The sequence below is a fragment of the Eumetopias jubatus genome, unplaced genomic scaffold (assembly GCF_037043125.1).
Source record: "Eumetopias jubatus isolate StellerSeaLion01/CBP00866 unplaced genomic scaffold, mEumJub1_p1.0 scaffold_9, whole genome shotgun sequence".
Lineage (NCBI taxonomy): Eukaryota > Metazoa > Chordata > Mammalia > Carnivora > Otariidae > Eumetopias > Eumetopias jubatus.
Window position 1 is genome coordinate 25,169,051 of NW_028274815.1, and position 14,911 is coordinate 25,183,961.

The following is a 14,911-nucleotide window of genomic DNA, read 5'->3' on the forward strand; positions in this document are numbered from 1 at the left end:
GTCCAGTCCCTGTGTTTTAATAAAATCACCTTTTTGTACCAAAGACATCAAGAATTCTTTCTTGGCAGTTGGCTTGGAACCCTAAGGTCTTTCCTACATCAATGAACACTTTTCACAAGGGGTGTGATGTAAGGGATGTGGGTACTCAGAGGAGGGGAATTTTCTCTAGGAGTGGGGAAATACTGTGCCTGCTAGGGAGAACTTGGTATGCGCATCAGAAACCTGAGTTCTACAACTGGTTCTACTACTGATTTGTCTCGGGACTTCGGGCTATAAATTAGGCTTATAAATTAAATTCCTCAGATTTCTGTTTTCCACTCTGAAAGTCTAAGGGTCGACTGGACGATTAGGTTCCCTGGGACAATGCCCTCCTCGGTTTCTTATTGCTATTGTTTCTCGCCCCTACACCGCCCCGGCCCCACGAGGCCAGACGGGGAACTGAGCCGGGGCCCTTTAAGGGAGCCCTCGACCACGGGCGCCCGGGGTGCCCCCGGCTGGGGAGCAGGGGCGGGGCGCCAGGGACCCGGGCTTCCCACGCAGCCGGGGACGCCGCCGCGTCACGGCGCTCGCAGCCAATCAGGATGAAGCCTGCCGGGACGCATTACTAGGGCGACGGGCCGGACGCCTCCCGCTTCGGGATGAATTAGCGGCGGGTTTTGCTCGGAGGTTGTGCCCCCTACGGATTCTCCAGTTCGTCCACGCGACCCCCACGGCGACGCGCGACGTCCTCTGCTGGTCACAGGTGGGAGGCCGGGAACTGTCAGGTGGGGGGTTTAGCGCCGGTAAAATGGCGGCGGCGGCCGGGGGATCCCCGAGTTGGCGGAGGGGGAACAGCCCCACGGACTCTTCCCCCTGAGCCACGGGCCTCCCCTGGCTGCGGCCCTGGTAACGGTCACTTGGCCAGGAATTGGAGGCCCGACGCAGGTGGCGGCGTCGCTGGCTCAGGTTAGGGGAGGCGCGGGGAAGCGATTCCCAGAGGCAGGCGAAAGCGTTGGGGGGCTGCGGGGCCGCGCGGGCCGGCTCCGCGAGGGAGGAGAGGGCGAGGCGGTTGCGGGGCTTGGCGGGCCAGGTGCCCAGTGGGTGGTATAGATTAGTATCAAGACCTTCCTTCTCCAGATCTGGACGGGTTCGGGAGCTGCCTCGCCCCGAACATAGTTCTGTTTCTGTTAAATCATATGTGCAAAACGTCCCAAAGTGTTCGCCACGTGCGAGACTTGGACTTGGGCTCTCGAGCCCTAATCTGTGTATCCTTCAGGCTCCAGATGCCTGCCCACAGGTGCCAGAGTGGCAGTGCCACGAGAGGAAAGGTAGGCCCCAGCCAGAAGCTGATATCAAGTCTGATCGTTATAGGTCTATCTTAACTTCTACCTGCTCACTGAAGAGAACAAAAGGGTATTCGAGTGCCTTAGAGACGTTTTCCTTCCTTGTACTTAACTTGCTTCAGATGGGTTCCCTGGAATATTGTCTCTGCCTTCGAAGCTCGTTAATTGTATTCGTGTGCACGTGGCTGTAGATAAGGCTGAGGCTTGGGATTCCGTTTAAGCCTAGGGAAGTAATGAAAAATATGGTGAAGGCCTTTCAGAGATGAAATATTGTCTATTCATGTTGCTTATTTGGGCAAACATATGTCATAAAATATAATTAGTTTTCAAAAAGTCTCTTAATGAAAGTTCTTTTTGCAAAACTGTTGATTTTTGAGAATAAAAGAAAATGATTTTATAAAAGTTATTTTTTAAAAAAGTTTCTGTTGCCACATTGTGTTTTGATGTGACGGATAAGCATAATATCAAGTGACTTTTTATTTGATAGCAGGCTTGATTTTGTGGAGTGCCTTGTTCTGTCATTGAGAAAGCACAGTAGCACTTTGTATTTCAGTCATCAGTAGTTCCTGTCTTTGGAGTGCTCACTGTGTGTCAGGCATTGTGAAAGTGAGGCATCTCCTACCTTTTAATCAGAGCAAATGGGTTAGTTCATCTGCCCTCACCAGGTGTTTAGGCTGGCTGCTCACCACCAAGAGGAAACAATGGGGGGGAACCCAAAAGACTTTCTTCCAGTCTGCTACCTGGAGATTTGGTCAGAATGACCAGGCGCTGGGGTAGGTGGCGTTTCTAGTTTCTACCCTGCCATTTAAAATATGTTAGGGAAATCATATAACCTCTTTGTCAGTATCTTATCTCTGAAATGGGCAAAGCAATTCTTGTCCAAATAATCTCATTGTACTTCTGTGAGGAAGAAAACCAAGACAGTATATATGAAAGGGTTTACAAAGGTGAAAAATACAGGGATAACAGTTGACATTTCTTACTGTACGGTTACTCAGCCAAGGACGTTGTGTGTGCTGATTTAGTCACCTAGCAACTTGGTGAAGTGAGTACTTTCTCATCTTTTGTTTTATTGATGAGGAAACTGAGGCACCAAATCGAACAACTGTGTTCTTAACCACCGTGCATACCATTTTCCTATATCATACAGATTTGTTATGTGTTAAGGGGGATATATAGGAACACATTTTTCAATGAAGTATTTCGTTTGTGATCCTTTGGTTGTATTATGTAAGTAATAACCATGTTTCATTCCGTTGGCATCCAATAGTGATTTATATGGTGATGACTACAGTTACTTTGGTTAGGTGGTATATTCATTTTACTTTTAATGCCCTTTATTTTAAAAATTATTTCAAAACAAAGAGTTGATTAACTTCTAACAGGACGTACAAATCAATAATTAAGGAAGATTTTAGTTTTTATTAAACTCTCAAAAAAATAACTTGCTGGGTGACTTTTGAAAGAAAACTTATGGTAGGCTCATGGCTTTGATGTATTTTTAGAAAGTATTCAAGTCTGTCTTTATAGAAAAAAAGGATATGAATAAAAGTGGCTAGGACATTCATTCTTTTCTTTTTTAATGCCTTTTTTTAAAAGATTTTATTTATTTATTTGACAGAAAGAGAGAGAGCACAAGTAGGCAGAGAGGCAGGCAGAGGGAGAGGGAGAAGCAGGCTCCCTGCTGAGTAGGGAGCCTGATGTGGGGCTTCCTGGGATCATGACCTAAGCTGAAGGCAGCCACCTAACTGACTGAGCCACCCAGGCGCCCCTCATTCTTTCTTTGAGCCTTTATGGAATTGCCCTGCCAAGTCTTTGGTGTGTAAAGATTAATTCCTGACCTTATCCTCCAGGAAGTCCAGGAAGAAGTCCCAGGTCCAGAAGTTTGTAGACCAATGAATGAGACAAACAAATAAATAATTAACTAGTGCAGTCTGAGAAGGTTTCAGATACAGTTGTGGTGGGTACAGAGAGCTGTGGGAACACATACAAGGGAACAGTTGGTTTTGTTGGGGTGGCCCTAGCCAAGATAGGAAGGGAGCTGACTGCAGGGTAAAGGAGAAAGTGCTTCCAGCCAAAGGAGTTAACAGTGGAGAGTCAGGGCGAGTGAGAGTGTATGGGTGTCCAGGGATGAGACCATAGTTTTGCAGAAGTTGCTGAGAGAGAACACAGGAAAGATTGTGAATTCTCAGCTGAGAGATTGACTTTATCTTGTGGGCAGTGGGACCTGTAGAAAGATCTTAATCAAATCAGTAATACAATCAACTTTATGTTCTGGAGAGAGATGACTAGTGACAGGGTGAAAGAATGTAAGGAGACTAGTTAAGGACAGTGTCCATACTCCAAACAAGAGGTGGTGAGGGAGTGAACCAGGGCATTCACTGGCAGAGCAGAGTTCAGAGTCCACCACACACATTTTGAAAGGAGAATGGAAGATTGATTAAGTGTGAAGAATAATAGGGTGGGAGAGGGGAACACTTGCTAAGCAAGTAAAGAATCAGGTGGTTTTTTTGCTTTGTTTTTTGGGAACAATATGGTTGCAGATTGGAGATATTGTTAATTTAAGAAAAGGATAGAGTAGAAAGTTCTTTGTTACTGGGTTTTGGGAGAATTGTAAACCCTTTGAGGTTATTGGGTCAATAAGATTTAATAGAACCAGGCTTATACCTTCCTGTAGGCTTCTGGTTTCATAGACTCCAGAAAACTCAATTATATTGTACAAGTCAGCAGGGTCTAGTGAAAAGGTGACTCCACTGGAGCAAAGCCACTCAAAAGGAGTGGGAAGAATCATCTAATGTATGTTGGGGTAAGATGTTAGAATGACAGGTATTAGAGGATTTTTTCATTTATTTTTACATTAGGTTTTTACCATACTCGTACAGAAGTCCATTATAATATGGAAGTAATCAAATGAATTCTCTAGTTGTAAAACTGATCTCCACTCAAACATTCAGAACCCCAGAGTTGTCTAGCATCTGACAACATAACATGAATAAACGCATTCTAAATTGCAAGGTGAAACTGGAAACCTTGCAGAGATGCAGGATTTCATATGTTCAGAGCAAGGTTGAGAACTGTTCAAACCATAAGCACAAGTCAAAGAACTAGTACTCTAGTACTACTAGAGTAAATTTCTTAAAAAGGACTCTGAAAGCAATGACCGTAACAATGATTGATAAATTTGATGTCAGGGGTCTTCATTAAAATTGAGAACGTCTCTCCATCTAAAGATACCATTAAGAAAATGAATGGCAAAATACAGACTAGAAGAAATTTGCAATTCATATATCTGACCAAGGACTCCTACCCAGAATATATGTGTGTGTATGTTTGTATAAAATTAGTAAGAAAAAGACAATTTAAAATATGTACAGAAGTTCTGGACACTTTCTACTAGAGGATCTCTGAATGGTCTGTATGCATATAAAAAGGTGTTCAACATTATTAGTCCCAAATGGAGACTCCCAATGGAGAAATGGAAATCAAAATAGTGAGCTGCTACTACACACCTTCCAGAATGGCTAAAATTGAAAAGATTGTTAATGCCAATATTGTGGAACAACTGAATCTCGTATATGTTGGTGGGAATGTACAATCATTTTGGAAAACTGTGGCTGTGTCTCATCTTACCTGTGATCCATCAATTCCATTCCTAGATATATACCTGAGAGGAAGGGATATATATGTCTACCAAAAAAAAAAAAGGTAAAAGAATGTTCATATAACCTTTATTCATAATAGCTAAAATTTAGATAAAACCTGAGGTACATTAGCAGCAGAATGGATGAGTAAATTGTGGTATATTTATGAAAGGAAACATTACAAAAGCGGTTAAAGAATGAAATACTGATATATCCACATGGAGAGGTTTCATAGACATAATGAGCCAGACAAAAGATTGCATACCACATGATTCCATTTAAGTGAAGTCCAAAAATAGGGTACAACTATTTCCTGGTGATAGAAGTCAGAATGGTGGTGCGTTCGGGAACCTTCTGGAGTGTTGGAAATGTCCCGTATGTTGAGTTGGGCGGTGGTTATTTGGGTGTATGTATGTGTAAAAATTCAAGTTGCACACCTAATATTTATGTACTTTTGTTATACTTTAAAGGGGTGCTAGTGAGAATTTGGCAATGTTAGGCCAATTAACTTTTGGTGAGGAAACCCAGCAGGAATGATGATGAAAGGGAGATGCTTTATAAGAATTTAAAAAAGCATGAGAGGCTTCAGAGGAATAAATGATGAAACCTAGAATTTTTCTTTTGTTATAATTGTCTTGCAAAAGGCAAATGTGAAATCAAGGTTCTCATATTATTGCCGTTTTACAGTTTGGCTGCAAAGTTATGTCCCAATTCCTTGTTAATTCCTTGTCCTGAGAATTGGTGCATAGTTGCAAGTGTAGCCTAAATTTTGGTTAGTATCAGATACATAATGAAAATAAATTGATTTGTATTGTGTTTCATTTTGGGGGGAGAAATTCTAACCCAGTCTCTTTTTCATCTTTGTGTAATGTCCCTGTTTAAGAGAAATCACTGTGTGGTTTTTTTCTATTCTGTGCTAATTGCTCTTGGATTAGGAGGACTACTGTGATCCCTTTGGCTGCAGGGTTTTGGATGTAACAGTGGAGCTGGGGAAAGCCCGTGTTGAGTTCCCTGTAGCTGTGGGGTAAAGCTCACAAAAGGGCTTGGTGAACTGATTTGACAGAAAGTGTTCATTGCACCTTTACCCAGTCCTCTCTATCTGGCATTGGGAACGCGAGGATCCTACTGTGATAACCCCAGAGGCAAATGGAAGGGCTCTCTGAGGGGCACCATCAGTGAAAGCTGACCAGGGGTGATTAACCACTTTATCAGCAGTCTTTCACAGTTGAGGTTTCTGAAAACTGAAATTGTTCACTTCCTCACAGGAAGTAGATTGTTGCTCTGGGGACAGTAAAGGGAAGACTTATGCTACCCGTAGTTTTCCATTTCAAATAAGAGCTCACTTCTACCTTATGTTTTAAGTGTATAGTTAATCCCCTTGGGAGAATGCATGAAGCAGGAATTTTGAGTGTTGGTGAGCTGCTATCTACAGGTGTCACAAAGCAAATGACGACAGAAGTTAGGAATGAAAGAATGAGGAGGAGGAGAAGTGAGTGGTGGCAGCCATTCCTAGGATTCTGTGTGACCCGGAGTATGGAGGGAAAAGGGTGTTTTTGGCTCAGACAGCAACTCTTTCCCCACAGGAATGTTTAGGTACCTTGGGGAAGCCAGCTTTGTCTGTGGCTCTTATTATTTCTGCCGTCCTGTTGTTTTAATACAGATGTTTTCTTAGAATTATGTTTTCTTTTTATTGTGTAACCTTTAAATAAAAAATTGCCTGTGTGGGCTTACAGAGGAAAATGATGGTAACTAGGAGCGGCTTGAACACCAAAATTTTATTTACTTACCCTAAACATTTTTGGACACTTACCATGAACTTGGTGAGGGGGACAGAGTTGAATAAGACATGATTCCTGTCCCTGAGTTTACTGTCTAGAGGGGGATAAATCAGGGCCTTCTGTGTAAAGATCACTGAGATTCTGTCACCTCTTGTCACCTCTAGGTTTTCTATGATGAAAGATGAGCATGACAGCTCTGAAACATGAGGTGCGTAGGCAGTCATGGTGACAGTCTCTTCTAGTAGCTATTAATAATAATCGTGACAGTTAATATTTGTTGAGTGCTTACTACATACTGGGTTAAGTTCCAAGTGTGTTAAGTTTGCAAATTCTTTAATTCTCCAATGAGGTAAATACTATTATAATCTTCATTTTACCTTTGAGGAAACTGAGGCCCAGAAAGATTAAGTAACATGGGTTTGAACTTGAGCAGTCTAGTTCCAGAGTCTGCTGTAATGCCTGTTTTAATTCAGTTTAAATTTAAAATAACTTTAGGTTTAAATTTAAATTTAAAATAAAAAATTTAAATTTAAAAACCTTAAAGCCACTCTACTTATGTGGCTTTAAGTGTAAGAGATTATTATTTGCATAAGACTATGCCTTGTATTACAAGTTATGCTCAAAGTTTCCGTGTTGAACATAATTTGCTGTAGCTGCTTAGGGTGATTCTCTCTATAATGTGGGAGTTTTTTCTTTTTTAGAGAGGGGAAGAAGGGGTGAGAGGGGCAGAGGGAGAGAGTGAATCTCCAGTGGGCTCCATGCCCATTGAGGAGCCCTATGTGGGGTTCAGTTTTACGACCCTGACTTGACCTGAGCCGAAATCAAGAGGCAGGCACTTGACTGAGCCACGCAGGTGCCCCTATGATGTAGGCGTTTTAAATGAGACATCCTTTTGCCCTTTTCTCCTTTTCTGTGCTGCGATTGTTTTGGCACTCATAATATTCCTGCATGTGTCATTATATCACTCTGAAATTCGGTAAAAATGTATTACTGGTTTTTATTGTTTGTTTTATAAACGTACACATAATGATATTTTATGATGTAGTATTCAAACTGGAGAGTTTGTGAATTACTGGAGTAACATACTTTTAATATGAATAACTACAAATTTAAACTTGTAATCTCAGCATGGCTGTTAATTAGGGCCAATTGATGAAATTAAAGGGAGAATTATGTTTGCTTTGTTTTCTGTGAGAACGGAAGAGAAGTGTAGAAGCAGGACTGAAATAATCTAGAGTAGTCTGGGGGGTACTAGAGTAACCTTATTTTCCTTAGATCATTTATGGTTGTAATGAAACCAGCTCAGTTTACCTTCTCTTTCCTTCTGAAAAGAAATACCTTAGAAGTCAGAGTTAATCAACATTGAATCTTTCCTAGAACTACTGTTATAAATAGTTCTTGTGTATTGAGTGGGCTAATCTTCAGGGAACTCAGTCTACATTGGACATAATTGTTCCCAAAGCTATATTTATTTCTCTTTTTATTTCAGATTTCTTTAACTCTCAAAAGTAGGGGTGTTAATATTCTTATTTTGAATTAACTCTAAAATTGTATCTGGTTTCCTTTTGCAATTGCAATTCACACTTCTCAAGGGTCTTTCCCATACATATTTGTTAATTCTTTACATACCTAGGAGATGGGTATTTATATGTTTCTTGTGGCTGCTGTAACAATTACCACAAACTTGGTGACTTAATACAGCAGCAGTTTGTATTTTCACAGTTCTGGAGGCCACAGTTCGTGTGGCCGCATCACTCCAGTCCTTGTGTCTGTGGCCACATTGCCTTTTCCTCTTCTGTCTGTGGTCAGATCTTCTGCCTTCTTTTTAAAACTGTTTATTTTGAGGTAATTGTAGAGCTACTTGAAGTTGTAAGAAATAGTACAAAAGGAACCCATGAACCTTTTACCCAGTTTTCCCCAATGGTAACATCTTGCAAAACCAGTACAGTATTACAACCAGAATATTGACATCGATACAGCCAAGATCCAGAACAGTTTCCCCATATGGGTTCCTTCCTTATGTGGTCCTTTGATAGCCACACACCCCCTTCTCTGACAACCACTAATGTGTTCTCCATTTCTAGAATTCTGCCATTGCGAGAATGTTAGGTAAGTGGAATTATACAGTATGTAACCTTTGGGGATTCTTTTTCCACTTAGCATATTTCTCTAGAGGTTCATTCAGGTTGTTGTAGGTATCAATAGTTTGTTCTTTTTTCTTGCTTGGTATTCCTTATGATCCTTAGTATTTGGTGTGGATGTATCCTTTGAAGGACATGTTGGGTGATTTCTAGTGTTTGGCTGTTTAAATAAAGCTGTTAAGAACATTGAAGTACAGGTTTTTGTGTGAACTTAAGTTTTCATTTCACTGGGATAAATGCTCAGGAGTGCGGTTGCTGGGTCATATCGTGGTTATGTAGACAAATGAGTTTATTTCTGAACTCCCAATTCTATTGATTTGATCTATATGTCTGTCCTTACGCTAGTGCCACACTGTCTTAATTACAGTTTGCTTTGTGGTTAAGTTTTGAAATCAGGAAGTATGAGTCCTCCTACTTTGTTCTTCTTTTTCAAGTTTGTGTTGACTATTCTTGGTTCCCCAGCAAATCCATATGAATTTTAGAATCAGCTTGTCACTTTCTACAAAGAATTCAGCCGTGGATTTGGTAGTGATTTTTAATATGTTCATTGAGTTGTAGAACCATTACCACAATTAATTTTAGAACATTTCCATCACCTCAGGGCGCCTGGGTGGCTCAGTCGTTGGGCGTCTGCCTTTGGCTTGGGTCATGATCCCAGGGTCGTGAGATCGGGCCCCGCGTCGGGCTCCCTGCTCCGCAGGAAGCCTGCCTCTCTGTGTCCCTGCCGCCGCCCCCGCTTGTGTTCCCTCTCTCGCTGTGTCTTTCTCTGTCAAATGAATAAATAAAATCTTAAAAAAAAAACAAAAACATTTCCATCACCTCAAAAAGAAGCCCTCTGTTCATTAGGAGTGACACTCCCCTTTCCCCCAACCTTGGCCCTAGACAGGTTCTAATCTACTTTCTGTCTTTATATATTTGCCTATTCTGGACATTTCTTATAAGTGGAATCATACAGTATGTGGTCTTTTGTGATTGGCTTCTTTAACTCAACATGTTTTCAGGGTTCATCATGTTGTAGCATGTATCAGTGTGTCATTCCTTAGGGCTGAATCATGAGGTATTCCATTGTATGGATAGGCCAATAAGCCCCATTTTATCTATCCATTGATCAGTTGATGAATACTTCTTAGCTGTTATGAATAATAGCTGCTATGATCATTCAAGTACAAGTTTTTGTGTAGATCTGTGTTTTAATTTTTCTTTGTTATATACTTAGGAGTTAAATTTCTGGGTCATATGGTAAACATGTTTAATCTTTTTAAAAAAATTTTTATTTAATTTCAATTTATTTAACATATAGTGTATTATTAATTTCAGGGGTAGAATTTAGTGATTCATCAGTTGCATATAACACCCAGTGCTTATTACTTCAAGTGCCCTCCTTAATGCCGATAACCCAGTTACCCCATTTCTCCCACCCACCCTCCTGCAACCCTGGGTTTGTTCCCTATAGTTAAGAGTCTCTTAGCGTTTGCCTCCTTCTCTATTTTCATCTTATTTTATTCTTTTGAGGATCTGCTAGACTCTTTTCCGGGCTGTACCATTTTACAGTCCCATCAGCAGTATGAGAGTGTTCCCATTTCTCTACAGCCTCACCAACACTTATTATTATCTGTCTTTTTGATTATAGGGACATTCTAGGGAAGTTATAACATCCTAGTGGGTGTGAGGTGATAGCTCATTGTGGTTTTGATTTGCATGTGCCTGATGGCAAATGGTTATCTTTTCGTGTGCTTATTAGTCATTTTGTATATTTTCCTTGGAGAAATGTCTGTTCAGATCCTTTTCCCATTTTTAAAATTGGATTTGCCTTTTCACTACTGAGTAGTAGAAGTTCTTTATATATTCTAGATCCAAGCCCCATATCTATCTATCTATCTATTTATCTATCTATCTATCTATCTATCTATATATGATAAATTACAAAAAATTGTTTTTGGGTAGGTTGCCTTTTCACTTGAAATGGAGTTGCTTTTTAAAATGTTTATCTTGTGTGATTAACATAACAATAAATAAAAAAAAGAAAAAATGTTTATCTTGTGTCTTCAACTTTGCTGAACTCACTTATTAGTTCTGGGAGGTTTTTAAAGTAGTTTTCTTGGGATTTTCTGTGGAAACCATCATGTCGTCTGCAAATAGGGACAGTTTTATTTCTTCCTTATGTGTGGCCTTTATTTCCTTTTTCTGCTTCCTTGCATTGACTAGGACTTCCAGTACTATGGTGAATTAGAGTGGTGAGAGTGGATATCCCTGCCTTGTTCCCAGTAATAGGGATTATGCAGTTTGTCTTCTATCATTAAGTGTATAATGTTTACTGTAGGTTTTTTGTAGGTGCTCATTACCCAGTTGAGGAAGTTCTCCTTTATTCCATTTTTTTTCTGAGAGTTTCTCTCAAGAACAGGTATTGAATTTTATCAGTTGATTTTTCAGTATAGATTAGTATGGCAAGGTGGATTTTTTTTTTCAGTTTGTTAGTATTGTGGATTACATTGATTGATTCTTGAATATTGAACTAACCATGCATCTCTGATTAAATTCAACTTTTTGTATACTGCTGAATTCTATTTGCTAATACATTGTTAAGGATTTTCGTGTCTATATTCATGTATTGGTCTGTAGTTTCATTTTTTTGTACTTTTTCTGGTTTTAGTATCAAGGTAATACTAGCTTTGTAAATGCAGTTGGAAATTATTCCCTATTCTTGTGTTTTCTGAAGGTGATCGTGTTAATTCCTCTTTAAAAATTTGTTATAATTCTCTGATGAAACAATCTGGGCCAGGAGATTTCTTTTTCTGGAGGTTTTTAATTATGAGTTCAATTTCCTTAATAGTTACAGGGCTATTCAAATGATCTATTTCATTTTGGGTGAATTGTATGCTTTCCAGGAATCGGTCCATTGACACACAAAGTGGGACTCCTCATTGCTGCTGGCGGAGGTGGGCATTTCAGCTCCCTTCTAGGCCTCCCCTGAATACTTCTCTGCATCCTTAACTGTCTCTTCCCCCCTCCCCTCCCCTTCCACGGGCCTCTGCCGACACTGCTGGGAGGGGATGGCCTTCCTACCTGGAAGGGTGGTGAAAGTCCTGCCTCTCTACCAGGCCTTGCCTCATACCACCTGCAAGGGGATGGGAAGGAGTGCCTTGTAACTGTCATGGGAATATACGTCCACACTCTCTAGACACTCTCCATAGACACTGTGTGGGTGGGGAAGGGAGTCTTTAAACCCACCTGGCAGGGAAGAAAGTTCAGCCGTTGATACCATCCCTGCAGGGGTCAGGGGTTGGGTAAGGGAAGGACAGTTGTGTTGAGGCCCGACATTACAGCCTGGTGAGAGTGAAAGTTTAGGCTCCCTACCTGGCCTATGCTGGGATGGGCCACAGTTTTGTCTGTGATTTTTGGCTGAAGTGCAGTAGTTATTGTCTAAAAATTTTCTGTTTTGCTGTGCTGCTCTTTTCTTGGTCCTTTGAAAGAGCAGAGACTTTTTTTGTCTAACTCCCTTTGGCATTTCTGGATAACTGGCTTCTTCATCTCCACATCCATATGAGGCAAAAGGAAAACCCAGGGGACTCAGCACCCTGTTGTTCCATGCGTTCCGGGTCCCCAACTGGTGTTCCTTCCTCTCTCCACCTTCAGAGTTTTCTTCTGTTTGTCTTCTATGTGATGTCCAGGATTTTTAGTTGCACTTAGCTGGAATAGTAGGGGTAGTACATCTAATTGATTTTACCAGAGGTAGAAGTTGGACTGGGATTGGTTTTTTTATGGAGGAAAATATACGGTGGAAATTAAGATACATTAACTGGCCAGTAAGGTACTTAAGAAGTTAATTTTAGGTCAGTTATTTGGAAGTGACAGTTTAACTTGGTCTTTATTTCTCCAGCGAGTAATTTTGTGTCATTGTTCAGTAAAACCAAACCCCCAATAGTTCTAGATCTTTTTTGTTTTTTTTTTAAGATTTTTGTTTATTTGTCAGAGAGAGAGAGAGCACGAGAGCGTGCGCACACACAAGCAGAAGCAGCAGGAGTGGGAGAGGGAGAAGCAGACTCCCTGCTGAGCAGGGAGCAGGACTTGGGACTGGGTCCCAGGACCCTGGGATCACGACCCGACCCGAAGGCAGATGCTTAACTGAGCCACCCAGGCGTCCCTCTAGATGTTTTAAGAAGCTTGACAATCCAGTGAATTATTTCTGTATTTATATAGACAAATATGTGTATGTATATATATATAAATTTATATATAAATTCATAGTGAATCTAAACTTCTGGCTGAGTATGTGAAAGAGAAAAATATATTTTTGTGAAAAATTAGTTTTCTGGAGAAGCCTCAGTTTTTCTAGAGGCTGTCAATAGATCTTGAAGCTGTGGATTCTCTTCTAAAAGGAGAAATAGGCATTATGCATAGTGGTTAAGAGCTATGTAAGAAAAATCTTCGAAAGTCTTTGAGTAACCAAAAGGATTACTGGGGGTCTTCTTTGGAAATTAGGTGATATCTAGAGCATTCTTCCCGTAGATCTAATCTACGTGGTCTATAGCTTTTATTGTTTTTTCATTTATTTTACAACTTCGAGAATTGTGAATAATTGACAGCAATGCAAGTTATTATTCTTGTCCTTAGACATGCAAATTAACTGTTTTTGATTGGTGATATAATTGATTTCTCTTCCTCTTTTCTGGAAGAAGCAGTTTTGGATCTATGAAGCAAATTTTTTTCACTATTTCTGATTGCCTATATATTTGTGCTCTTTGGAGTTGCTTTTGAACCAAATGAAACATCTTATTTGTTCTTAATGAGTTAAATAAAATCATAGGTGTTCATTTTATATTTGTAGGGAAGATACAGTGTTATGTTTTTGTTTGTTTAAATTATCCATTAACAGCTTGAACTCTGAGTTTAGCCTGTTGGGCTTGAATCTCATGGTAGCACTTACTGTCATGGTGACTCGGAGCAGGGGATTTTATTTTTTAACCTGTCTACCCACTGTAAAGAGGGGTCATGGTGCTGTTTTTTTTGCTATGGTGGTTGGGAGGTGTGAGGGTTAAAAGAGATGTTGCAAGTAACACACTTCTCGCAGTACCTCCCCCATCTTCAGAACTCTGCTTTTTGTTATTAGAAGGCTGTGGACAACTAGTTTTACTTCCTTGGGACTTAATTTCTTTTTTAAAAAAACTGTTTTATTTATTTACTTGAGAGAGAGAGAGGGAGGGGAAGCAGTGAGGGAGGGAGAGGGAGGGAGAAAGAATCCCAAACAGACCCCGCACCTAGCACAGAGCCCAACATAGGGCTCGATCCCAGGGCCCCCAGATCATGACCTGAGCTGAAACCCAAGCGTTGGATGCCTGACTGTGCCACCCGGGCGCCCCTGAGACTTAATTTCTTAATTTGTAACAAAAAATGAGGGGACTTTTTACTTGGTTGTTAGGTCATAGATTTCACTGGCAATAATTGGAAAGAACGCAACAAAGCAACTGGAAATAGTTGCTTTTGGAAGTGAGGATACTTTTAACATGCAAGTGACCTTGCTGCTCTGAGAAAGGGAAATGTACAGTTTGATCTGGGGAGCAATTAGAACCGTGGCCTGGTAATTCAATTCAGTAAACATTGATTGAGGAGACTCTGTTCTGCCCTCCTTTGTACTAGGAAGAAGCATTAGGGCTGGAAATGTGGCTTAACAAGGTAACAGAAATATTATCCTTTTGCTTTAAAAAAATGTGGAGGATGGATCCCGATAGATGGAAGGCTAAATTTAGAGCTCAACACCATGATGGATGTGGGCATGCTCGCCTGGGACTAGAGCTGGGAAGGGCTGAATTTTGCTTAACCTAGGGATAACTATTTGGAGTTTCAAAGGTAATTTTTGGGTGAATAGGGACACCAGATGTTTGAAGAAGAGCTGGAAAGATGGCTCAAGGGTATCTCTTATTTAAATTGACTGTTCCCTCTGATCCTCAGTATTTACAAATGTTTTACTTGAGAATTTTTTGGGTTTTGGGGGTTCAGGTGGTGGGAACAGGGTAGACTTCGTGAGTTGGTTG

The 14,911-nt window shown here is 40.7% G+C and overlaps 1 protein-coding gene across 2 annotated transcripts in view; it reads left to right on the top strand.

Annotated features, from left to right (window-relative positions):
* Positions 1-604: 604 nt before the first annotated feature.
* The window catches only part of LCLAT1 (lysocardiolipin acyltransferase 1), a 185,776-nt gene continuing 171,469 nt past the window's right edge, over positions 605-14,911 (top strand). Inside the window, exon 1 of one of the 2 annotated variants that reach the window (XM_028099439.2) lies at positions 605-742. Coding sequence is in view for 1 of the 2 variants with exons in the window: in XM_028099438.2 (XP_027955239.1) it covers positions 8,807-8,850 (44 nt within the window). In the remaining variant the exon portion in view is untranslated. Of the gene's footprint in view, positions 743-8,759; positions 8,851-14,911 lie in introns of those variants that run through there. The other variant, XM_028099438.2, reaches the window with a different exon arrangement.